General features: G+C 54.5%; 2 protein-coding genes across 3 annotated transcripts; one reads left to right on the top strand and one right to left on the bottom strand.

The window, feature by feature from the left end:
• Positions 1-68: 68 nt before the first annotated feature.
• On the bottom strand, positions 69-20,239 carry Obsl1 (obscurin like cytoskeletal adaptor 1). The gene is given in 22 exon segments (XM_005070457.4): positions 69-216; positions 941-1,210; positions 1,515-1,619; positions 1,916-2,077; positions 2,224-2,380; positions 2,909-3,021; positions 3,828-4,044; positions 4,046-4,095; positions 4,970-5,242; positions 5,371-5,640; positions 6,199-6,474; positions 6,633-6,920; positions 6,995-7,270; positions 7,890-8,162; positions 10,858-11,130; positions 11,730-12,002; positions 13,649-13,921; positions 15,599-15,895; positions 16,037-16,339; positions 16,472-16,723; positions 16,801-17,070; positions 18,630-20,239. Coding segments are annotated over 22 exon segments (5,691 nt in total). The 5' UTR covers positions 19,642-20,239; the 3' UTR covers positions 69-208.
• Inha (inhibin subunit alpha) lies at positions 18,898-23,503 on the top strand. Of its 2 annotated transcripts, XM_040752677.1 has the most exons (3): positions 18,898-18,914; positions 20,703-20,925; positions 22,504-23,503. In XM_040752677.1, exons 2-3 carry the CDS (start codon positions 20,796-20,798, stop codon positions 23,331-23,333), a joined length of 960 nt encoding a protein of 319 aa, XP_040608611.1. In that variant the 5' UTR covers positions 18,898-18,914; positions 20,703-20,795; the 3' UTR covers positions 23,334-23,503.
• Positions 23,504-26,373: the final 2,870 nt, after the last annotated feature.

The raw sequence follows: 26,373 nt of genomic DNA, 5'->3' as shown, positions 1-26,373 counted from the left end.
AACCAAGTCAGTAGCACTGCAACCTCAGAGTCACTGACTACAGGGACTCCGTGGTACACAGACAGGCATGGGCATGAATGGTAGCTTTATTATTATTATTATTATTGTTTCCTGATAATCCCTGGCTCCTTCCTTCCCACCATGCCCGCTGTAAGGGTACGTCTCCTTCCAGACTGTCGGAGGGCACCGCGTGGTCTGGTTCCATCCTCTAGTTGCCTGCAGAGGAATGGTTGCATGTGGGGCTAGTGATGGGGAGACCAGGGCAAAGCCCATTTCTCTCCCCTGGCAGAGCCTGGGTACCCACAAGGGAAAGAGCTGGGTCCCTCCCTTTCAGAGTCTCTGTCAAGGGTGTCTGTGGGGCCAAAAAGGTGGGGGCAGGTAGGGTGGAACACACAGCAAAATGTGTGAAAGATATGCAAAGATTTGGGGCAGAGTGGGTTCCTCCTATGTGAAAGAGGAAAAGAACGGAGGTCGCTGCCCAGGCTGCTGTTGAACCTACTTAGGAGAGCAGAAGCCAGCAGGACAACGGGCGGGGTGTGTGTGTGTGTGTGTGTGTGTGTGTGTGTGTGTGTGTGTGTGTGTGTGAACGTCAGGTTCCAGCTGATACTGGTGGGTAGTGACATACATTGCTACAGATACTGGTAGCAATGGGGTCTTCTGGGGAGACGAGCACGCACCAGAAGCAGAGGAAGTAAGAAGCCCTGGCAGGCAGGGTCCCAGGAAGGTCAGAGAAAGTTCTCTTGAGATTTAGGGCTCCCTCTCCTCTTCAACGTTGGGAGTGATCTCTCCGCACGGCCCCCACCACATGCACCAGAACCTACTGCCAAGAGCCTCCCCCAGTCCAGGAAAACCTCCCATAGGTGTGCCTCAGCTCTGCAGCTCCCAGGTGGCACCTGGCTAGCCTCCTGTTCTGTGCTTCTGCCCAGCGGGCTTCACTCACCCTCTACCAGCAGCTGTGTGTCAGCACTGTCCTGGCCCGCCTGGCAGCTGTAGGCGCCCTGGTCCTCAGGTCGGACATCATGGATGACCAGGCTGTGGGTGGGGCCGTGGCTGCGCATCTCATACTTGCTTCCCGGACACAGTTCGACCCCCTCCCGCAACCAACACACGTGGCCTCCAGGGCGGGACACAGTCACCTCCAACACCGCCCTGCGGCCAGCCAGAACCGTCTTCTCGCGAGGAGGGCGGCGGCACATCTGGAGAGGCAACGCTGCAGTTGGGGGACAGGGGCTTAATAAGGACACGCACGGCCCCTAGAGGACAGGTGCATCTTCCCCGCCCACGACCTCCATCCACTCCTCCGTGCCACGGTCGGTCTCCCTTCATGCCTCGCTCAAAGTCTCTTCCTCTCCATCTCCTCTTGAGGAAATGAGCCGCCCTCTGTGACCTGCCCCAAGAGGGCCCCTCGAAGAGGAGAGATGAAGGAAGCAGCATCTCTAGGACCAGCGGCCAGTCAGTCAGTCCCAGGACCGAAGATGATGCCCTTCCCTGTCGCCTTCGCCTCAGAAGCTTACCCTCCACCTCCAGTCGAGCCAAGGACTGGGCGGGTCCCGCCTGGAAGCAGACTTCACCGGTGTCCTCGGCTCGCAGCTCGCTCAGCACCAGAATGTGTTTCTTCCCTGGGGGAGGGGCAGGTAGAGAGGCCTCAGCCGCTTCCCGGGAGGATTCGAGAACGAGGGTAGCACCCGAGCAGGTCCCAAGGGGGGTTCCGAAGTGTCAGTGCGCGCAATTGGAGGCAGGAAGCGAAAAGGAGCTAGACTGGACTCGGCGGAGGAAAGTCCGGGAGACCCGGGTAGTGGGGCCGTGGGGCGGAGCCTGCTCGAGCTAGAGGCGGAGCTAATCCTAATGAGGCGGAGTCTGCCTGAACCCTGGGCAAGGTAACCAGGGGTCACAGAGGGTAGGAAGGCGACCAGACCTTCCTGTCGGATGCGGACGCGGCCTCCGGGTCTCAGAACGCGGCCTCCGAGCTCCCAGCGCCCGGTGGTCTCGGTCTCCGACACAGTGCAGTCGAACGTGGCGCTGTCTCCTTCTCGGGCGCTAACGGACCGGAGCTCACGGAGCACGGACACCTCGCGCTCTGGGGAGGAGTCGTGAGGCGGGGGCGGGACACACAGTTAGGGCACGCCCCCGCCACGCCCCCTTACTAATAAACTGATTGGAAACACTCTTCCGCAGTCTAAGCGCCCAAAGTAGTACCTAGCCCGGGCACCCCTGGGTACCCACCGCGCACTGTCAGTCGCGCAGGCCCGGTCCGAGCCGTTCCCACAACGCAGCTGTAGGTTCCAGTGTCCGAGGAATTGCAGCGCCGCAGCAGTAGAAGGCGGCGCGTGCCCAGAGCCTGGAGTCGGAGCCGCGGGCTGAGAGAGAGTGCCTGCCCATCCTAAGGGCGGGGATTTGCATCCGGTCAGACAGCCCAGCGAGACTCTGGAGGCCACAGCCCTGGAAGCTGTCTAGAGACTCATCAGGGGGTTCATTGCATTCCCCATGGTAGGGTTGGACTGTCCGACATCTTCTCTTTCTGGTCACTTCTCTGAGAAGGTGCCATTCCTTGGGGGACTTTAGAGCCAAGAATTGACACCAATGGTACGGAAAGCTCAGAGCTCTGCATGAACCCCACACACACACACACACACACAAGTGTGGATTCTAAAATTGGTTTCCAATATAGGCTCTGCCCCTTTTGCCTGCCCTTGAGCAACTAACTCTGCTCATCCCACAGAACACATTCCTTAGATAACCAGTCTAGTGATAACAAGGTGTACCTTCCCATGGTGTTATAAGGACTAAAGAGAATTAAAGTGCCATCAATCTTAGCCTAGTGCCGTCTCACAGGTACAGTGAGTGTTAGCTTCTTGCCCCAATTATTGTTTGTTTTGTCCATAGGTCTGCACCAGGGCCATGCTCTGACCTTTTCCCACACAACGTCAGCCAAAGTCTGGGAAAGCTCGCACTCGAATGTGGCTGTGTCACCTTCAGTCACTTCCAGGTCCTGTGGCCCCCGCACAATAGTCACCGGGGCCTCTGAGAATGGGTAAAGGAGAACAGCCCCAAGGGGCAGGGTAAGCGAGGAATGGGGACCCAGTTTGCACGGCACACAGGCACAGTGGGTCAGCGGCAGGCGACACATGCGGGTGGTCCGTGGAGGCCACCAGTGAGTGGGGGACAGGAAGCTCAAAGGAGAGGCTGGGGCGTGGGAGACACAGCAGGGCCAGAGAGCCAATGGGGTGGGCGTGACTCGCTGCCAGTCACACTGTGAGGTGCTCAGCAGGGGACATGCGGGGGCTGGAGGGGAGTGGCAGAAGCGGAAGAGATGCCAAAGAGGTCCCTCATACCTAGATGCATGGACAGCAGTGGTCACAAAGCTGGAGGACACTGGGCTTGGGAGGGGGGGGGAGGGCATAAGAGCGCCACAGAGCACTGAGGTGCATTAACCACACCTTTCTGATTAGTCATTAGGGCTGGAAAAGTGGGGGCCCTCGGGCAAAGTTAGCACAAGCGCACTCTTTGGTGGCTCTTCAGTGGAAGGCCTACAAGGGTCACACTTAGGCAGCAAAGGGGATCACTGGGTCGGAATAAGAGTAGTCAGTGGGGCCATGTCCAGTAGGCATAGTAGAGGAACCCTACAGACATGGGATTGTTTAAGGTAGCACAGTTTGCAGGACGACAGGCAACGGGGCAGTCATACGCTCCAAGTGGTCCCTGTGAGGGCCACACAGACTCAGAGGGTCCAGGGATTGCCCACTTTGGCAGGGTGGTCAGTAAGAGCCGCATTGTTAGATCAGTGGTCACACACAAGAAGTTAGCAGGCAGGGGCCCAGAGGCCACACCTCTCACTGAGAGCTGAGCAGCACATCGAAGGGTATCCGCAGTGAAGGAGATACAGCCTGAGTCAGCCAGACCCAGGCCGCTGAGCACCAAGCTGTGGGTATGGCCTTCGGAATAAATGTGGCACCTGGGCCCTGGGTGCAGACGGACTCCACCCTGGGCCCACTCTCCAGTCACGCCCTCCTGGGACAGCTCCACCTGGAAGGTGGCACTGCCCCCCCTCATTGACGGTCACATCTTCCAGAGGCCGAAGTTCCCTCAGCTGCCGCGCTGGTGTGGGGAGATGAGGAGAGAGGGAGGATGCCAGATGGAGCTCTGGGCAGGGTTCATGGGCTCACTCAGCACTCTGCACCACCCCACCCCACCCCGGCGCTCAACTGAAGGCCCCAACTACAGAAGTTCAGACTGGGTGGGTGGGAGGGAAGGCAGACACATTGGCTAGGTTTGGTCAGGGGTTAGGAAAAGGAAAACACATGAAGGGAGTTTCGGGGGAGGGTGAGGAGTGCGGGGGGGGGGGGGATTCTGTGACACTGGGAGGAACAGGAAATCTGAAACCAGATCCACGGGATTTGGAACCCAGCTGCAAATGTACTGTGTGACCTTTGCCACTGCTTTGGCTGCTCTCTGGCCCTCGTTTTCCCTATAACACTAGATAAGGAACAATGAAGCTCTGAAGTATACTTCAGTGAGCACGTATCGCCGGTGACACCCAGTCACCAAGAACTGACATTTCCGCTAACTTCCTCGACGTCTCTGAGTAGAGATAAACCTCATCTTTAGGGACACTTGCTTGAGAGAGATGGCAGAGGGCTCCAGCATGGGGTGGTAGTTGAGAAGCGCCATTTGCCAGTCATTACTTCAAAGAATAAATACAGAGAGTCTTTCTGGACTATAACTTTTATGTTGCTAGCAAAGCCATCTTGGAAGTTGGGGGTGGAAAGCAAAGTCCAGTTGGACTTCTGAGGTAACCAGAAAACCTTAGAAAAAGAGTTTTTTTTTCTTTGAGCAGGGAGTCTTCAGGCCCTAACCCCTGATTGGGGTGACCAGAGCAGACTCTTCCTTAGCAGAAAGGGGCACTTGGGTGGGGGGTCTCAGGGACTCTGGGCCAGCCAGTGGGTGATGAATTAGAAGACAGGGCACTCACGCCTCACACTGAGCCTGGCCAGGGTGCGATCATGGTGGCTCTCGCAGCCGTAGGTACCCTGGTCGGTAAGTAGGACACCACGGATTGAGAGGCGGTGGACGTGGCCATCCTGGACAGTGGTCAGGCGAGAGTCGAGGGGAAGAGGCTCCCCACCTCGTAGCCAGCGGATGGTTCCAGCTGCACCCACGCGGCCCGTCTCTACCTCAAGGCACACATCCTGACCTTCCTCAGCCCGCACATCCTGCAGGCGCCGCAAGAACAGCAGCTCTGTCTCTGGAAGGGAAGGAAATAGGAGGTCATGGAGCCCTGACCTTGAAGGCTGGCCCTGGCTATCGCACTTCTAAGTCGGAACTGTGAGGGGGTTGCAGGGAGCGGAACATTTTATTCTCAGTAGCACAAACCTCGGACATGGAGCCTGGCGCTTGTGTCTGTGGCCCCCACCCGTGCAGTCACGGTCCCTGTGTCTTCGAGTTGGCAGTCCCGGATGATCAAAGTGTGGCTTGAACCGTTCTGAACCATCTGCAGCTGGGGCCCTGGAGTGACAACGGCTCCGTTGCGCAGCCAGGTGACTTGGGCATCTGGTGGTGAAACTTCACACTGGAATGTGGCATCATCGCCCTCGTGGACCGTCAGCGGTGTCAGTTCAGAGACGAGTTTCACGGGTGGGGGATCTGGAAGCAGGGGTGGGGCAGTGAACTGGGTCCTTCTTTCTCCCTCTCTTCTCACGACCCAAGCCCTCATCTCCCACCAGTTACTACAGCTTGTGTGAGATTCTACTGTGTGTTGGTCATGGGGATTCTCCCAAAGACCAGAATGCCAATGCCCTAGTAAGCTCCCTGCAATCTTAGCCTGGCACCTCTTCCCAAGTCGTTTACTATGAGCTCTATACCAGCATCTAATAGTCATAGAAACCTATCCAATGTCCCACTTCAGAGTTGGGGTCCAGCGAAGTAAAACAACTTGGCCAATGTCACACAACTCCCAGACCGCAGAGTCTGGGTTGGACCCCAGGCAAGCTGACTCTAGAGGCCCCATTCTTATCTACTGAGCCATACAGCATGCTAGGGTCCTGGAAGAAGGAGTTTTCTCTCTCAGGGTGAGGTCAAGCCCACACTGGTGGGGCCCACAGACAGCAAGCTGGGTGAGATGAAGAGGAGAAGAGCCCAGAAGGACAAGGGGCGATCTTTGTGGGTGCCAGAAACCAATGGGTGTGAGGGGAGCACTGTTACCTTCCACACTGACGATGAAGACGCGACTGTCCTGGGGTACGTCACACAGGTATTCCCCCGCGTCCCCTCTCCGCGCCCCCCGCACCCGCAGCACCTGCCTGGCCCCGGCTTGTTCCAGCTGCACCCGCCCCTGGTTCGCCAGGCGCTCCCCGTCCTTGTACCAGCGCACAGGGCCCCCTGGCCTGGAGAAGTGTACCACCAGCTCTAGGTCCCCGCCTGGGGTGCTTCGAACCCTCGTCTGGGCTGCCTCGGGGGCCACTACCCGCACCGGGGGCTCTGTGGGGTCAGAGCTAGGGGTCACTGGGAGAGCAAGGAGGAGGGCAGGGAGGCAAGCTGGGGAAACAGGGCCAGGGGACAGATGTGGTGTTTTAGGAAAGCGGGGGGAGCCCTGGGTATGGGGTGCTACTAAGGCTTCCTGCCCACGCTGTACTCACCAGCCACCTGGACACTGAAGCTGAGGCTTGGGGCTTCTGGAGCCGCCCCAGTCTGGCAGGTGTAGACACCCGCATGACCTAGGTCTGCAGCCCGGATGCAGAGGATTCGGCGAGGACCCTCAGCTCTCAGCTCTAGGCCTTCGCCCTGCTGCACCGGGCTCCCATCATGGCGCCAGAACACTTGTGCGCTGGCTCGGGACAGCTCACAGCTCAGCACCACTGGCTCCCCAGGAGCCACACAGAGCGGGCTTGGGGCTGCCTCTGGGGCCAGGAACTGCACTGGGAGCTCTATATAAAGAAAGGAGGTTGTAAGCCCAAGCCAGGCCCTGCCTCCCCACCCCAGGCTGGCCCGGCACACCCACCAGCCAGACTGACGTTGAAGGTGACAGCCTCATCTCGGGTCTCACACACATACTCTCCGGCATCCTCGGGCTGGGCGTGGGGCAGGGTGAGCGTGCGGGCAGGCCCCTGGGCACCCAGCTGTAGTGCATCTGACACCTCTACCTCTAGCCCATCCTTGTACCAGCGCACCTGGGACCCGGCTGGGGCCACTTCACAGCGGAGCTCCACGTGTCCTGGAGCCCCAAACTGCAAATCCAGGCATCGGGCTACTGGGTGCACAATCCTCTCTGGGGGGGCTGGTGGGTGGGCAGAGAAAGGGGCACATGATTTTGATCCAAGGCTTCGGTCTCCCTGCCTCTCCAAAACACTTTATGGCTAAGGACCTGAGGGCTCCTATGAGGAAAAGGACTTGCCCAAGGTCACAGAGGCAGGTCAGACTCATACCCAGATCTATCAGGTCACTCCTCCCTAGATCCAGCCCAGTTTCCTCCCCTACTATGCTTTGCCTCTGACACACTGATCTTTTGTTACTTGACAAACCATTTATGTTGCCTTTTTTATTTTTAATTTTTGTCTGTCAACCCCTTCCCAATGTGAGTTCCACGAACACAGAAAGCTGTAGCTCACTGGTTCACTTTGTATCCCAGCACCTACGATGGTGCCAAGCACGGCATTTGTTGATAAGCATTTGCTAGATGAATGAGTGGTCCTAACTGCTGGGCTCCCCCTCACCAGGCCTGTGGTCACTGTCCTGGCTTTATTTCTCTAATGGTTAGGACTGAGGAGGCTCTGAAGAAGAGGTATGGGGGAGGGGAGATGGGGGTCCCTAAGATGAGGGAAGTAAGGATAGCTGATGCCTGTCTCATAGCACCCTATTTCTCCCCCTCCCTGGGAGTGCCCACAGAAACTACCCACCTGTGACAGTGACAGTGAAGAAGGCCGAGTCATCTCCAGCATCACACACAAACTCGCCCCCATCCTCTGGCTGGGCAGCAGGCAACACTAGGCGGCGGCGAGGCCCATCACTCTCCAGCACCAGGGCCTCACTCTCCTCCACCTCCAGCCCATCCTTATACCAGTGCACAGGAGCATCCTCTCGAGACAGCTCACATGTCAGCACCACACATTCCAAACTCACAGCAACCAAGGTCACCTCATCCTGGGGGTGTATGATCCGCACCGGAGGTTCTGTGGAGTAGGGCAAACAAAGCTGTCACCAACTGGCAGGGTTGGGGCCCTGTTGCCCATGTGGTAATAATAGTCCTGAGTACTGCGTGGCACAATAGTAAGTCCCCGATCTGTCCTCTGAAATCCCTAGGGCCAAGCTTTACAGAAATCAGAATATTTCAGAGTCTAAAAAGGATGCATTTCCCATTTAGAAGACACCTGCCCCCACCCCTTATTACTATTCCCATTAACAATTTTTGCTGTGTAATGTATTTGCCCTCAGCAAGACATATTAAAAGATACAGTTACATCTCACAAAGATACAGATATACAAGCCCTACCAGATAATTAAAGAGCAATTAAGTATGCAGTAGTTAAACTCAGCTTTAGGGAAATAAATTTGACTGCCAAAGTTTTCTTTTCTTTTTTCTTTCTTCCTTTTTTTGTTTTCCTTTGAGAAAGGGTTTCACTACATAGCCCTGGCCAGTCTGAAACTCATTGTGTAGACCAGGCTGGCCTGGAACTCACAGAGCACCACTTGCCTCTGCCTCCCGAGTGCTGGGATTAAAGATGTGCACCACTATACCACATGACTGCCTCTTGAGTTTGAGGGTTTGGGGTCTTTCAAAATTGTGCATAAGGGATGGTCAAGATGCGTAAGAACAGAAACTTCCTGATGTGCTGGCAATGGCTCTAAGCACTTTGCACGGGAGGAAAGCACTATGCTGACCCCATTTCCCAGATCAAAGAACTAAGGCACAGAATGATTAAGCAATGAATTGTCCGTCAGGTCACGGATGACTACAGCTGCTGGGGGCAGGAGGAGCACTTTCTGATCCAGGCCGGCTCTCCTGATGCTGGCAGTAGGAGGGAATCCAAGCCCAGGCTTGTGGCAACTAAGGAAAGCTTTTTGTTCCTATACACCAGAGATGCTAACACCTGTCTAAAAGTTTCCCAGGGTTGCTACACGCTTCTTCGGGGATATCATCCCCAAGCACAGGCCACTCCTCCACAGAAAAGGAACCAAGTCAGTGTTATTAGATGGTCAGCAAGCCCAAGCTTACCCTAGTACCACGCCCTCTTGTTCCTCTGGGAATCAAGTTTCCATACTAGAGTCCACCTGGCCCCCTTGTGGCCGGGCTGGAGAACTGCCAGCTTCCCTGACTAGGATTTTTCAGTTCACGGAGGTACCCAACCACAGCAGGTCTTGTAGCACACCTCCACACAGGGGATTCTTTTCTCAAAGTGTCTGATCCAGTCATGGCAAGGCCAGGAGATTACAGAAGGCAGCTCCTTGGGCTGTGGAACAGGTTGGGGCAGTGAGTTGGGAGGCAAGCTACGACAACAGAACCCATTTGGTGTGGGGCTTGATCCGCTCTGGCCTGGAGATGCCGTGGTGAATTTGTGTGAGCTTTGCTGTTTGGTACCCGGTGCTTTGTGGCTGTGGCTGTTGTGTCTGGCCAGGGCTGGGAACGAGAGTGAAGGTAGCTGGCTGTACAACAGAGTGTGTGAATAGCCTTGTTGCCGTTGTGGGTTCCGCTAACCGGGATGCAGGGAGAGGAGGTGCCTAGCCAGCTTGGTCAGGGCATGACTCCTTGGGCAGGCCAGGGAAGAAGGTAACAGGGCCATGAACAATAGGGTAGCTGTCTCAGAGCTGCCACGGGGGCTCTTCTGTGATGCCCAGAACTGCTTAAATCTCCCCCACTACCATCCTGAAGTCTCTGGCTTAAACCATCCCTTGTAGTCACCCTGTACTTCCCCCACCTAGAATATTCTCTGCCCAGCTCTTAACTTAGCTACAACAGAGTAAATAAATATATTCGTTACCCTGACCAGGATAGCAGCTGCCAGCCCTAGGATTTCTATGCTGACCCTGACAGCCTACACAGACACGTGTCTGACTTTCTCACTAGGCTGTGCCCTTTGGGAAGGAAATGCATGTCTGTTCATATGCTGCTGAATATATGGAGCCCAGCCTATATCACAGTCACCCAGGGTGGTTTTCTTCCAGGTCTTCCCTGCCTGTTCTGTGGGGCCCTCGGCCCTAACACACTTATCACAGGTGTCTTGTAGTGTTTATTGGTGTGTTTATTGGTTTAACACAGGGGTCGCAAAATGCAGAGGCCAAGTAGGGTCAAGTCAATAGCCCAAAAGGTCTGGGGAGAGGCACAAGGAATGGCAGGAAGGGTGGAACAGAGGGGTAGGGGCCCCATATTATGGGGTAGCTGCTACTCAGTGCCAGCCGTTCGTCGCCATGGGGGGAAACGGGACCAGAGCCGCCGGGTCTTCGGCTTTTTCAAGAGGACGCATAACTCCGGGTTGTTATTTGGGCTGTTCTGACTTTGGTATGATTCTGCAGGCCAAACAAAACACATCTGTGGGCTGCACAGAGCCCAAGGGTCTCCCCGTTTGCGACCCCTAGTTAACAACTGTCTTCCTAGCTACTCTGGCAGCTCCCTGTCCTGTAGCCCAGGCACCTGGTCCAGTGATGGGGGGTTCTGTCAGTGAGCTGGTGGAGCGCCGCTAAACCTAGCCTTGACACTGCAGAAGGGCCTGTTTATTCCAACTGGGGTTCCAGCTTCTTTCCAGCAGGGACCCTCAACCCACACTTCCCTTCCTCACACCAGTAAGCTAGCACGTGAGGAAGCAGTCATGCAACACCCTTCACTCTCAGAGCTGTCCTCTGGTGATTCTGGGGGCTGGGTTGGGCCCACACCTGTAACAGTGACGGTGAAGGAAGCAGACTCATCGTCGATTTCACACAAGTACTCGCCGGAGTCCTCAAGCTGGACGGAGGGCAGCACCAGGCGGCGGGCGGTGTCTTCCTTCTCCAGGAGCAGTGCTGGGCTTTCCACTACCTCCTCCCCATCTTTGGTCCAGCGGACCTCAGCCCAGGGCCGGCACAGCTCACAGGTCAGCACCACGCGCTCTAGGCGCACAGCCGCCACGTACACCTTGCCACTGGGGTACACGATCCACGAGGCGACATCTGGAGGACAGAGACATCTGCTGCTGGGGAAGAGGGCGTGGCACGAAGGTGCCCTGCCACCCTACCTGATCCATGCCCGTCTCCTATGCTTTGAAAGTCTGCCACGCGCTGAAGGAGCAGTCACTCTGTAGGTGGTCACTCACAGCTAGAGCCCCACAATCCTGAACACAGCCATCATGGTCAGAAAGACAGGACCATGACCTCCCAAACTCACCACGTTTCGTGTGGGAGCGGCATAACAGGGGCTGGGGTGTCAGCCTTAGGTGTGGGAACAGTTCACATTCTCTGGGGTGAGACAAGGACAGCATAAAAAATAAAATGTGGGAGAGGAAGGCTGGGTCCCAGGTGGAACTGGGGTCCGCTACAGGCCTCGGAGATTTTTTAACCCCTTCCACACCTGGTACTGCCTGTTCTGTAACAGAACTGCTGCCCCCAAGGAACCGTCTTAGCAGGGGACTCCTAGAAGATGGAGAAGACAGGGCTCTCTGGGGATGAGTAGCCAGTAACGTGCTTAGGACTAGACAATGCAGGGAGCCTGGGGGGGGCCTAGAAGTGTGACACACAGGAGAGTGTGCCGTAGCTTCTCTAGCTGGTCCCACCTGTGATGGTGACAGTGAAGTAGGCACGTTCGTCCCCGGCGACGCACTGAAACTCTCCCCCGTCGGAGGGCTGGGCTGCAGGCAGCACCAGGCGGTGATGGGGCCCTTCCCTCTCTAGCACCATGACGTCACTCTCCTCCACCTCCTGCCCATCCTTGTACCAGTGCACAGGGGCATCCTCTTGGTCCACCTCACAGGTCAGCATGACACACTCAGAAGTGATGGCATGCACAAACACATGCTCCCGGGGGTCTACAATGTGCACTGGGGGATCTGGGTGGGGAACAGAGATGGATCATAAACACCCCCTTTACAGAGATGACCCAGGGGCAGGAGACGTGTCTCTACACAGCAGGACACTGGTGGTAAGGGAGAAGGGTTACCAGAGCCCCGGCATGCCGGAGTTTGGGGACAAATGACATGAGACCCTGCTGGGACAGCACCGAGAGATCCACAGGTCCCCAAAGGTAGCTGAGTGGCATCCAATAGTGACAGAGGATGAAGGGTGATCTCAATCACAGGCACAGGGCTGAGTCTGCTGTTGCCTTCACAAGGACAGGACAGGAAGGAGAGGCCTGGAGGATGACTTAGCCAGTATCAAACAATCACTCCACTGGGCAGTGCTATGCTTTGCATACAGGCCGTTTCTCCAAGGTCCAGATGTCAAGGGCTTGCAGGCAGGTCTGCGGCTATCACGGTGTTACATATGGCGTGACATGACGGGAAAACCTTAGGTCACGGGGGCCTGTCTTTCATTCCATCCCCTTCACCTCCTATTTCCTGACCATGAAGATGAACAATTTGCTCTGCCACATACAACCCTGCCTCTGTCATCACAGACTCAAAACAATCGGTCCACTTGTGTCTGAATCCCCCAAACGAATCTTTTCTCATTATCAATGAATGTCTCAGGTATTGACTAATATGGGTAGTGAGTTCCCTGTCACAGGACATATTCAGGCTGGGGTCACAAGGTCTCCTGGTAATGGATTTCTACACAAAGTGCTCAGTAGCTTTTAAGCCGCCCTCCTTGAGAGTCAGCTTCCTCCCTCCCTCCCTTCTTTGGAGATGAGGTCTCACATAGCTGAGGCTGGCCTCAAATCTGCATGTGTCACCTTGTTAAGTTACTGTCAGCTTTCTAAAAAGAAGATCCCCCAGGCTCAGTCCTGGATGTTTCCACTCTGGATATCCCAGGAGACCTGGGAACATATGCACTGGCGACAATCTTCCATCATGCTCCTGTCTTATGTGAACCACTAGACCAATATACTTAATACTTCTGCACACTTCAACCACCACATGTAATAGGAAGAAGCCAGGCCTGGGTGAGATTCGAAGTCACCATCTTTGTTGGCTAAGTGATGACAGTGAAGTCATAATAATCCTGGAACAACTCTGGCTGTCCTGGAACTCACTCTGTATACCAGGCTGGCCTCGAACTCACAGAGGTCTACCTGCCTCTGCCTCCCATGTGCTGGGATTAAAAGCGTGTGCCACCACTGTCTGGTTGAGATGATACCTTATTGAGTTGTGGAAATTAAACAAAATAGCACAGGTGCAAACTACCTAGTACGGCTCTAGCCCAGAGTAGGCTCTCAATAAATGCCTGCCGCTCCCGTCTTCCCTCAGCTGCATTTAGAACCCTCACCCAATCCAGCAGAGGCTGTGCATGTGCAGGTGGGCAAGTGTGCTCTATGATGTGGATACATGAGAGATTAAGGAGGTAAATGCAGGACCAGGGATGTATCTCAGCAGTACTCACCTTGAACCCACAAGGCCCTAAGCCACACCCAAATACCACAAAATGAAACAAATAAAAAGCCCTTCTCATAAGGGGACCTCCACCAGGCCAACAGGGGCAGGGGTTACAAAGTTCCCAGAATCAGTGTCAGGCGGGAAAGGCCAGCACGGTTCCTGACCTTGAACAGTGATGCTGAAGAAGGCTGAGACCCCTTCAGTTCTGCATTCAAATTCACCGCTGTCTCGGACTTCAGCCTCAGGCAGGACCAGCCGGTGTTTCCGCCCATCCATCTTTACTATGAGAGATTCACTCTCCTCCACTTTCTGCCCATCCTTGTACCAGGTGGCTGGAAAGTCCACTCTTGAGAGCTCACAGGTCAGCACTACCCGTTCAGAGGTTGTGAAGGTCAGTGACACTTTGTCCTGGGGACTCAGGATGTGCACTGGGCTTTCTGCATGGAGAGAAAGCTGGTCACTTATGGTGCCTTTGGTCTATTCTGCTCCAATATGCATCCCCTTCCCAGGATGCTCCTGTAGGGGAGAACGCATGGGGAGGACCAACTGCTATGAGAGGCTAAAGCCCAGCCGTCAGTCGGGGTTTTTAAAAACATGTTTGAGGGCAAAGGGGAAGAGGACAGCGGCAGGACGTCTGCCAAACACACTCATAAGGTACTACGTTCAGTTTCCTGTACTTGAAAACCAAAACCAAAACCAAAACCAAAAACCAAAGGATGCGCTTTGCTATGGTTTGGATATGATCTGAGTTGTCACTGAACGGTGCATGTGACAGAAATGTGGTCCACAGGGGTTTGCAACCTTTAAGAGGGAAAGCCCGGGGCCGGGAGATGACACCGCCTTAAAACCAGAGCCAAAACACCTACTCAACCAACCAACCAACCATCCGACCAACAACAACAAAAGCACAGAACAAGCAGCAAGAGAAAAAGGAGAGGAGGCGCAGGAGGCGGAGGCGGTGGTGGTGGTGGTAAGGCCTGGTGGGAGCTCTCGAAGGCCCCCAGGCAGTTCTTGAGTACGCTGCTGCAAAGCAGGTTCACCCCATGCACCCGATTCCAGCCTTTACTTGTTTGTCAAGTTCTGACTCAGTGAAAGGTTGGAGGGAAGGGCACTAGGGACTGAACTGATCTGGCTGACCAACCTTGGACTTTGGGTTTCCAGAACTGTGGGCTAAACTAAGTCCCCAGCGCCAGCTATTCTGTTATGGCAACAGAAAACAGTCCAACTCAGGCTTTCAGGCCATTGCTTAGGCGTAGTGCTTTTATCATACCTAAGCATTCTTAAAGAGTCCGTCTTTCCTGGTGCCTCTGGTGTCAGTGGTCCTGGGTTACAATGTAGAAATGCTGCTCTTGATAATCCCTACCGTTGCTCTCTACTTCTGATGCTGTAAGGCCCTAGGTTCTCTAGCAATAGCAGCACAGCTAAGTGCTAGGATGGCCCTTGAATTTTTAGCACCCCACCAATCCTGAGTAATATTACATTCCCTCCCCTTCCTTGTTCCAAAGGAGGCATGGTGTGTGTGTGTGTGTGTGTGTGTGTGTGTGTGTGTGTGTGTGTGTGTTTAGGGGGGGATCCTGGAACCAGACTACCTGTGGATAGGCCATTTAACTTCTCTGTGCCTGTCTTCCCACATGAAGAACCTGTTTTATAGGGCTACCAACGGGATTGTGCTAATTAACTAGGTCAAGTGGTTAGGGCTGTGCCTGGCTCAAGGTGAACTGCTAGGATACAGTGTTGGCAATCAGGCAAGATGACAGAAAGCAGGCGGGGACTAGGGCCAGGATCCATGCCACCCAAATGAGAGGACATATAATTTTTTGTTGATTTTTGAGTTGGACCCAAGGCCTTGCATATGCTAGGCAATGTTGTATCACTGAGCTATACCCTGGCCCAATGTGACAGAATTATTGCAAAGTGAAGCAATCCAAAGAATAGGAAAGACACCGATGAGCCCAAGGAAGCTCTATATGCTGTGAGTTGAAACTGGCCTTCTCAACCTCTGAACTCTTCGTTGGAGCCCATCACGAATGCCCCCCGTATTCTTGTAGCCCAGCTATGAAACAGGCAAAACAGGTGCTTTGAACCTATCTGCCTGGGTGTCCTCCAGTACCAACCTTGGATGCTGAGAGCAGCTGAGTCTTGCACACCAGGGCAGCTGAAGCCTACCAGGGCTCCACTGTCCTGGTGCCTGACAGCTTGCAGGATGAGTCTGTGCTGCAGGCCCTTCTGCTCTATGCAGTACCGCAGGGCTCCGGGCTCCACCTGGCCTTCTGGTTCATTACTCTTGAGCTGTTCCCCATTAAGGAACCAAGTGCCCTGGATGATGGTGGACAGGTCAAGGGAGAAGACGGCATCTTCCCCGTCATACACCTGCACATCCTCCAGGCCTGACACCAGGCGAGCTGTGGGTACTGGGACAGAGACAGGATATGGCTGTTAGAACCAGAAAGGGCAGAAGCCAGTGGATGGAAAAATGCCATTAAGGACAAAGGGTCGGAGAAAGGCAGGCATGACTTGGGGTACAGAAACTGAAAGGGAAAAGATTAACTCACCCAGGTGAGCAGAGCCATTGAAGACCACATGGGAACTGCGGCCATGTTCACTGACGGTGCAGATTCGGAAGCGGTAGTCACCCTCGGCAGGCACACAGTCCCCTGGCACCTCTACGGCTCCAGCTTTCTCAATACTGAAGCACTGGACCCAGTCTTCAGACCCAACCTCCTGCCGCTCTAGGCGGTAGATGAAGGAGGTCTCTGGGGGTGGCTCGGGAGGCTTCCAGGTCAACAAGACTGTGTTCTTTTGGCCTTTGAACATCTCAACCAATACAGGGGGCCCAGGAGGACTGTGCTTGACACCTGAGACAAAGTCGAGATCTTCATCTGAGCCTTGCACACGCCCCCCACCCACACTTCTGCTTTAAATGCCCTTTGCCAACCCAGGACCTGGCAACCGGCTACCCTCCTGTTTATAGGGCTTCATGCTCTCACATTTGACTCTAAGCAGAGTGGTGGTACGGGAGTTGCCCAGGCTAAAGGTGATTTCCCCAGCATCTTCTCGGGTCACGCCTGGAAGGACCAGGGCATGCATGTGACCAGAGCTGCTCTGGCAGGTAGCTGGGAGCTCCTCCCCATCATGGCTCCAGCAACCTTGGACCCCAGCTTCTCGGGTCTCCACCAGCAGCACCGCATTCTCTCCCTCCAGGACATCAAGCTTCCGGGGTAAGCGCTTCAGGATGGGTCCTGTGATGTGGATGGGAATCCATCAGCCCAGGATCTAGACACCACCTGCCTCAGCCTCCTCCCCCCGGCCAGCTGACCTTTGACTGTCACATTGGCTACAGTGCGCACTCGACCCCGCATCTCACACAGGTAGACGCCGTCATCATCCGCCTTCAGCCTGTGGATGATGAGACGTCTCACGGTGCCCTCTTCAATCTGCTCGTACTTGCGGCAGGGCAACAGTCGTTGGTCCTCTCGGAACCAGGCCGTGGGGATTCGAGAGTTCGGTACTTTACATTCCAACACTACAATCCCATGCTCTCGGCCCTCCGCATCCTGGAGGGGCCTTGTGAACCGGAGGCGGGGTTCTGCAGAAAGAGGGGAGCAAGAGAAGGCTCAGGAGAAACAGGAGAGGGACTGGTACCAAACATTACTTGCTCTTCCCAGAAGCCTGGGGGTGGCAGCCAAATGCCCAGCAGTTAGATGGCCTAATTTCCAGCCTGACCCTGGTGCTCACCAGCTGCATCACCTTGGACACATCAGTTTGCTTGTGTGTTAAATGGAGAGAGGGAGGACAAGAGCTGAGTGAGATCAGTGATCTTCAAACTGTCCCCTAACTCTACAACTTTTCCCTAATTCTGTGGGGGTCTGCACTGAATTTTAATAGCATGCAAAGCATTTCGAACCCACGTTTCAGAAACAGGAAACCGCCAGAGAGCTAACTTGTACTGGGGAAGCAAGTTGTTGTGCCACTTGGAGACGGTTCCTTACTTTTGAGGACATTCCAGTTTTGCACTGGCCTGGCAAGTTTGGGCACATTGAGTTGTGCCCCCGAGGACACTGTCACAGCTCAGGTACCACACACTTGGTTAAGTGCCAGGCAGGACTCAAGGGAACTTTCCAACATGTTTTCCTTGGAAGGAGAAAGTTAGGCAACAGCTAATGAAAGTGTAATCCCTCGAGTTGTGATCAAGTCCTATTAAGGAGAACTTTAGTTCCAGCGTGACTTTTAGGTACGTTTTGTTTTCTCTGTGTTTTCTGTTCATGAGTACTGAAAACATGTTAGGTAATTTTTTTATTATTTACTTATTTATTTATGCTCTTTTACTTTCATCTTCTTTTAAACTTAAACAGCAGATTAATGAAAGAATTAAGATTGCTGGGTACTAGCCGGGCGTTGGTGGCTCACGCCTTTAATGCCAGCACTCGGGAGGCAGAGGCAGAGGCAGAGGCAGAGGCAGAGGCAGAGGCAGAGGCAGGCGGATCTCTGTGAGTTCGAGGACAGCCTGGTCTACAGAGCGAGTTCCAGGCCAGCCTCCAAAGCCACAGAAAAACCCTGTCTCGAAAAACAAAAAAAGAAAAAAAGATTGCTGGGTACTATTCCTCTAGCAAGCTGATCTCCCCTGTGAATGAGCAGTTGCTTCAGGGAGGTTTGCACGGGCCTTCCCAACAGATTCAGGGCCTGAAGCTGTGAACAGAGCCTCCACTCCAAATGTGTGTTTTCAATACAGCAGCCCCCTTGTTCTTACTGATTAGCATGTTATAAATTTAGACGTAGTTATTTACACCCATAAAATGCTCCTTTTATCTTACAGACAAAGCTACAGATGGGAATCCAGTAGGGAAAAGGAGGCCTAGAAGAGCAAAGGATGAGAGTGTAGGGCTTGAAAGGTCCCATAGTCATCTTTGTGACCATAGATGAAAGGACAGACACGTAGTCATCTATCCCTAAATTTCGTGGTTTTAGTGGTTTTCAACATCTGCCTGGGTAGTTTGCTAAGCATTTCACAAGTGTACTGGAGACGTCTAAATCTGCATCCCTGAGGGTGGGACGCAGGTAGGAAACGGGAATTCTGTATTTCCCAGGACACGGAGGTGGACAAGAGCATGGAGGCCCTCTGAGGGCACCGAAGGCACGGTGCTCTACCTTTCACGTGCAGCTGGACTGCGCTGAGAGTCTGACCCGCCGAGTTGCGCGCTGCGCACACGTAGAGTCCCCGGTCTTTGGCCTGGCAGTAGAGCACCTTAAGTACAAAGCCACCATCGCGGTCACGGTACATGAGGCGGCGGCGATCAGGGAGCAGAGGGCGGCCCTCCCAGTGCCATTCGATCTCGGGCTCTGGCTTGCCCATCACGTAGCAGCGGAACTTGGCATGCTTGCCCTCGTTCACCCAGAAGGTCTTGGGTGCGCACTTGAGAGGTTCCACCACGGGTACGGGGGGCTCATCCGGGTCCTGGGGCGGGCTTTCGTGGGGCTGGTGCACCTGGAGCAGCGCGCCGGCCTGCGCGTGGCCGTGCGCGTTGCGGGCGTGGCACACATACACCCCGGAATCGGGCAGCCGCACAGCCTGGATGCGCAGCGTCAGGCTCGCACCCTGGTCACCCTCGCCGCGGCCCGGCTCCAGCGCGAAGTGGCTGCTGTCCCACACTTCGTCCAAGGCCATCCCATCCTTCTCCCAGTACAGTTTGGGCTCCGGGAGGCCTCCCACCTGGCACGTCAGCACCACCTCCGCCCCGCGCAACACCCACTGGGACTGGGGCCCCGTTAGGAACACCGGGGCGCTCTCCCCGGTGCCCGGTGGTGGCAATGGTCGCTCAGAGGATTGGGGTTCGGGCTCTGGAGTGGGGGGCTCCAGCACGGTCACGGCGGCCGCCGCGTAGGCCTCTCCGGCCGCGTTGCGGGCGCGGCACACGTAGACCCCGGCGTCGGTGGGCAGCGCGCCGCTCAGCAGCAGGCTGTGCTCGGCGCCGTCTTCCGGAAAGCTCAGGCGCTCCGAGGCCACCAGCTGCTCTCCGCCTTTCTCCCACAAGACAGTGGGCGGCGGCTCCCCCAGGACCACGCATTTGAGTTCGGCCTCGGCGCCACTTACCACCCGCACGGGCCGCGGGAAGCGCAGGAAGCACGGGGGGCTCCCCTGATCCCCCGAGCCAGCCTTCATCGCGGCCGCTGCAAATGGCCCGCCTGGGCGGGCGGGAAGGCCGGGAACCGAGACCGGAGCGTGGCGGAGCAGGAGCGGGGACCCGCGGAACTCCGGTGCCCGCCGGTGTCCGCTGGCCTCCTTCCCCTCGACCCGAGCTGCAGCCCTGCTGCGCGGCGATTCCCGGGCCCCGAGCCCAGAGCTCAGGGGGCAGTCCTTCCTGTTTGCTTGTGCAGCGAGGGGCCCTGCAGCCTAGTCTGCCGGCGGCCTGGCTTCCTGCTCCCGGGAGCTTCGCTTCCCAGCCCCCTCCCACAGCCTGGGCCTCTTTCCCCTCCTCCTTCCCACCTCCAGCCGCCAGGTTCCCAACTGCCGGCCAGGCTTGGGCCTGAGTGGCCTAGGCGCCTGCAGCTGCCAATCCCAAAAATATTCTCTGATGACACAGCTGGAGGACAAGAGCCCAGACTGGCTCCTCCAGGCTAAGTATAGAGCAGGCGGGACCACCTGCCCTCGGCCCAGAGCCCCAGACCCAGGTCTTCCCTCCCACGATGGCTCTAGCAGCTGCTGTGGTTGAAAGGAACCCCATTAAGTCTGAGGGGGTTGGTACATGCTGTCTCCCTGACAAATGACACTTTCAGGAACTCATGACTAGCCAACCTTAACACCCAGGCACCTGTGGTACCCGACGTCGACTGTGTGTGTGTGTGTGTGTGTGTGTGTGTGTGTGTGTGTGTGTGTGTGATGGGTTGTATTCTCACATGAATGGGTCAGGTCACTTGGGGTGAACACCCTCCACAGCCCCTTCCCCCACATTCTTGGCGGGAGTGGGAGATAAGGCTCAGGGCCACAGACATCTGCGTCAGAGATAGGAGGTCTCAATGCCATGGGCAGGGGCAACTGGGACTGTGGGGCGTGGGCAGGACGGGGGAGCCGGGGGTGAGAAGGGTAGAAGAAGGCAGGCAGTGGGATGGGGAGGTCCTAGACAGAAGGGGCACGGGGCAGGGTGTGGGTTCCCTGTTGTCAGGGCCAAGCGAACTATGCTGACCCAGCCATCTCTGCTGCTCCTCTTGCTGTTGACCCTACAGGGTGGGGATGGCTGCCAGGGGCCAGAACTGGTGCGGGAGCTTGTCCTGGCCAAGGTGAAGGCTCTTATCCTAGATGCCTTGGGTCCCCCAGTGATGGCTGGGGAAGGTGGGAGTCCTGAAATAAGGCGGCTGCCTAGAAGACACGCCCTTGGGGGCTCCATGCACAGGACCTCTGAACCAGAGGAGGAGGATGTCTCCCAGGTCATCCTTTTCCCAGCCACAGGTAATGAAATTGGGGACTGGCAGGTCAACTTTGGAAAGTAGCTGGTACCTATCTCAGGAGATCGGGAGACAGGCATATCTGGGTGTGAATGGCGGCCCCAGAACTCAGCTGGCTTTGCAGCAATGGGACAGTTCCTAAACCTCCCTGATCATCACCAAATAGGTGGTAGCCTGTACTCAGGCTGGAGCGATCTAGTGGGCCTGGCACAACTGGAATATCAAAGGGAAACTAAGGCTCTACGGAGGCAGTGCTCACACACACACACACACACACACACACACACACACACACACACACACCATTTCATTAGCACTAGGCAGTTGGGACTTGAGATGCTTAGCTATGGCCCCAGGAGTCCCTTTCTCATCCCTGAGCGTGTGTCCTGATGACTGGAAGAGAAAAGCCCTCCTCCCACCGGGCTCCCTTCTCATCGGGCCCACAGTTCTTTTAGAGAGGTCCCCTCACTTCCCTCCCTTCGGCCCTTGGCAGCATAGTAGGGGAAAGTATGGATTTCAGATCAAGTGGAATCCCAGCCTGGCCACTTAGTAGCTGACTGTCAGCCACTTCCTATCTCCAGCCCCAGTGTCTTGTCCAGAAATTGGATTAATTGTTAGAATTTATATTGAAAGAGGCTATGTACTAGTGTAGCCCTGATTGCCAGTCTTCTGACGACAGCTGGCCCATGATAGTTATTGTAGTCTGCGTGTATTTTGGGACAGGAATGCCAGCTGCGTGTCCCTGAGATGGATGGGCCTCTTCTATTCTCCTTTCATTCCATTCTCTTTTCCTTCCCCGTTTCCTGTCCACTTTCTTTAGTAGGTCTTCTCCTTTGATTATGCATATGCGTGTGTGTGTGTGTGTGTGCGCGCGCGCGCGCGCACGCGTGCACGCGTGTGTGAGCAGGTGCGAGGTTGGCACCCAACGTCTTCCTCAGTCACTTTCCACCTCAGCTTTTGAGACAGTCTGTCACTGAACTGAGAGCTCACCAGTAGTCAGACTGACTGCCGGCAAGCCCCAAGTGTCTCTACCTCCTTAGTGTTGAGAGGAATTACAGGAATGCAGACGACTTTCTTTGTGGGTGCTGGGGATTGAACTCAGGTCCTAATGCTCAAGCCACAAGTCTCTTAGCAAATGAGCCGTCTCCCCACCCTGTGAACTGTCTTTGAAGATACAGTTATTTTAGGGAGTCTATCATATAAAATTTCTGAGATACATCATGGGATATGAGATACGTCAAAAGCCACATAAACACCCATACACACAACAGCCAAGGTAATCACTATGTTAGTCTGATGGACACTAACCAGTGTACCTGAGGGGGAAAGTAGTGAAATGGACTCTTACACATTGCTGTTTAGTTAATCGGTAAAACTGTTTAGGACAGCGCCCATGTCTTGTTTTGATGGTGAATGGAAAACTGGGGAGCCTCTGTTAGTTTTCCCCAAGACTCCAGAGAGTGTACGAGTCAACAGTGTTTGACACCTAATCATCACTGCGGGATGTCCTCACATTCTTCTCATGAAGATGTTTCCAGTCCTACAGATAAGGTTGCCCTGTCTTTCCATCCGTCCCCTGTAGGTGCCACCTGTGAGGACCAGCCAGCTGCTGGAGGTCTTGCCCAGGAGGCTGGAGAAGGTCTCTTCACTTACATATTCCGGCCATCCCAACACATGCGCAGCCACCAGGTGACTTCCGCCCAGTTGTGGTTCCACACAGGGCTAGACAGGAAGAACACCGTGCTCTCCAATAGTTCTGGGACCCTGCTAGACCTGCTGGTGCTGTCGTCTGGGGGGCCCGTGGCTGTGCCTGTGTCTTGGGGACAGGGACCTCCTCGCTGGGCTGTACTGCACCTGGCGGCCTCTGCTCTCCCTCTGCTGACCCACCCCGTCCTAGCATTGCTGCTTCGGTGCCCTCTCTGTACCTGCTCAGCCCGACCAGAGACCATGCCTTTCCTAGTGGCCCACACCCGGGATAGACCACCCAGTGCGGGGGAGAGGGCCCGACGTTCAACTCCCTCGATGCCTTGGCCTTGGTCTCCCGCAGCACTGCGACTACTGCAGAGGCCTCCGGAAGAGCCTGCTGCCCATGCCTACTGCCATCGAGCTGCACTTAACATCTCCTTCCAAGAGCTGGGCTGGGACCGCTGGATTGTGCATCCTCCCAGTTTCATCTTCCACTACTGCCATGGTAGCTGCGGGATACCCACGACCGATCTGCCCCTGCCAGCCCCTGGGGTTCCTCCTACCCCTGCTCAGCCCCTCTTTTTGGTGCCAGGGGCCAAGCCCTGTTGCGCTGCTCTACCAGGGAGCATGAGGTCCCTACGTGTCCGAACCACCTCAGATGGAGGCTACTCTTTCAAGTATGAGATGGTACCCAACCTTATTACACAGCACTGTGCTTGCATCTAAAAGCTACAGCTAATAGCCACCATTATCTTCCCCCGCCCCCATCAGCTAGGAGGAAAGCAGGGTGTGGAAAACAGTTTCCATGTCCTCTTCCTTACACTTGTCTGTCTGAGGGCCCATACCCTATTGCACCCCGATCCCGTGGATAAAAATAAAGAAGGAAGTGCGTGTGAGTTGGCTTGCATTCTTGGCCTTCTTTGATGTGGGGTTGGGGACGTCTGGGGTCAGAGAAAATGTCATTATGGGATTTTGGGCTATTCAGCTACTTTTGGCTTTGGAGATCTATGGTCTAAGAGTTAAAATTAGGTGTGAATTTGTTGGGAAGCTGCCAAATGTCCCCAAACTTTTCGGACACCCACTTTAGGGACAAAATTGTCCCCTTACAAGATGAACTTGATGTGTCACACAGTCTGCTGGTCTTGCCACACCTAACAGAAACTGTTACTATCATAGTGACTTCATGCAAGGCTGTCATAGCCCTCACTGCATGCAGCTGCTCTAGCTCACTGGTGTGTATAACTCAAGGTCAGGGATCCATAGCCTAGGCAGAGACTGTGGCCTTTGCAGCGCCACTGAGACAATTGTCCACAGGGAGTCATATCTTGATGCCTCTTAGAAGCTTCAGTGGGAAGAAAGGAGCAAATAAATGAATTGACAGAGTCAGAGAGAAACATTGTATTGAAGTCTGATATCTGGAATGAAGTTCCAAGAATTGCAATTGGCTGAGGGTCATGGGCTTGCTAAGAATCTGTTTTTGGGAGCTAGGTGGTGGTGGTGCACGCCTTTAATCCCAGTATTCAGAAGGCAGAGGCAGGCGGGTCTCTGTGAGTTTGAGACCAGCCTGGTCTACAAGAGCTAGTTCTAGGACAGCCTCCAAAGCCTGTCTCGAAAAACAAAACAACAACAACAAAAAAGAATCTGTTTTTGGATCTTTCTTCCTTCCCCTAACTACTCCCACCATTTTCTGAGACAAGGTCTTATCCTATAGTCCAGGCTTGTCTTGAACTGAAGGTAATCATGTTGCCTCAGCTTCCCAAAGTGCTAGGGATTACAGGTAGAGTCACCATAGCTGGCTTCCACCATTGCCTCTTGAGATAAACTCCACTAGGCATCACTGACCTGGAACTCCCAAGATCCCTGGGGCCCTTGAAGCTTCCTCTGTATCTACACAACACTTAATAGATGAGGAAAGATGGGACACTAGCCCATGGTTGGGAAAACGTGTGCTGTTTGGTGAACTGTGCATACTAAGGGAAGCAAGGCGTGGTACCAAAGGGCCCTTTCTTTTCTCATTTGTTTCCTATCCATCCATTCTGCCTCCAAAAACGGGGCATTAGGAACTTCCTTTTTGGGATTCACCCACAAACACTTCATTATCCCCAGGAGCTATCTCTCAGCTGATTAGCCCTATCGAAATATGGTATGTGCATACGGGTGTCCTGAGATATTCAGTCTATCAGCATGGGACTGAGAGCCCTCTTGGATCCTGATTGGGGGACTCCAGAGTGTTTTTGTGCTAGCAGAGCCTCTGGCTTGTCAAAAGGCTTCCTTCTGGCAGCTCAGTTGAGGGTGGAGAAGTGCCTGCTCCAGCAAAGGGTACAGAAGCGAAAGAATCCCAGATGTCAGAGTCATGTCAACACCCCTCCCCCCAGTGGAATGAACCTGAAGGAGTTTCTGTTCCTGGCAGCACAGGGCCCCCAGTGCAGGCTCCCATACAAGCCCTAGGCTTGGTTGGCTCACCCTAGGAAACGGCCACTTCTCAGAAGGTGTAGAGGGGACACATCTGCTTTCCCAGCTAACTCTTCCTAGTATCTTCATCTTCAGCAGCATCAGAACTGCTTTGTGCTCAGGGTTACATGGTCCCTACTCAAGCCAGGGATTGGGGACTGTGCTGTACAAGTTTAGCAAGTAGGATCTGGGGGCTTTTTCTCAGGGTTGTCTATGTTCTCTTGTTCTCTGCCTGACTCCCGGCCAGGCCTGCCCCAACATGAAGGCCTTTCCCTGGGAACTTTAATCTTATAAGACTCCCCTCAGCTCCATATTCTTCCTGTTAGGACCTGCTATGTCCCTGTACATCCTGTCACAAGGTGATAGAAGAGCTCTGAGGGCTGGGGACACTCTACTCAGGGCTATAGGACCCTCCACTAGGCCAGCTAGCAGATGGCTACTATAAGTATGAGTTTTTACGTGTTCAAGACAAAGCAAGTGATCTTCCACAATGGCAAATATACTAATCTAAAAATTCATTCTGAAATGTTCCTCTTTTCTCTATCTCCCTTTTCTCTGTCATACATGCAAAAACACATAGGATACACCTATCCCTCCCCTGACCCCTAATACTGAGGTTATAAATGTAAGCCACCACACCAGGCTTTTACATGAATGATGGGCATGCAGACTTAAGTCCTCATGTTGCAAACACTATACCTACTAAGCCATCTCTTCTGCACCCCCGCCCTCCCTTTTTCCTCCTGGATAGGATCTCACTGTGTAGTCCAAGCTGGTCTTGAATTCAAGATTCTCCTGCCTCAGTCTCCTGTGCTGAAATTGTAAGTAAGGGCCACCCAAAATCAAAATCAAATAAACAACAAAAAGAGAGGAGAGGTGATCGGGTTATAGAGACCCCTCCAGGGTTAGGTTAGGCAGAGCTCCCACGGAAATGATTAGTAGACCCCTAACCATGTGCCAGTGAACAAGTTTACCAGTTCCCTTCAGCCACATGAAGATTCCGTAACAAGGTGCCATCTGAACAGGAGCGTGTGTACCCTCACTGGGTGTTGAATCCAAGTACCATGAACTTGCACTTTCCAGTCCCTGGAGTTACGAGAGAGCCATTTCTGTTATTTACTGGATGTGGTGCTGGAACTTTTCACATGCTAGACATATCCTACCACTCAGCTGCACCCCAGTCCGATCTCTGTTATTTCAAAATCAGCCCCATATAAGGTATTTTGTTATAGCAGCAGGAACAAACTAAAATAGCAACCAACCACAGCCCTCCAAACTTGGTGGGTACAAATCCTGGTCATTCTATAATGACATC

The sequence above is a fragment of the Mesocricetus auratus genome, unplaced genomic scaffold, assembly GCF_017639785.1.
Source record: "Mesocricetus auratus isolate SY011 unplaced genomic scaffold, BCM_Maur_2.0 Super-Scaffold_100010, whole genome shotgun sequence".
NCBI lineage: Eukaryota > Metazoa > Chordata > Mammalia > Rodentia > Cricetidae > Mesocricetus > Mesocricetus auratus.
The sequence above is the reverse complement of the archived record's forward strand: the minus strand, read 5'-3'. Positions and strand labels throughout refer to the sequence as shown.

Bases quoted from the DNA above. Each gene is read 5' to 3' on its own strand.
- Inha (XM_040752677.1), top strand. From the start codon at position 20,796: ATGGCTGGGGAAGGTGGGAGTCCTGAAATAAGGCGGCTGCCTAGAAGA. The intron at 20,926-22,503 runs GTAATGAAATTG...CGTCCCCTGTAG, and splicing joins CATCCTTTTCCCAGCCACAG to GTGCCACCTGTGAGGACCAG.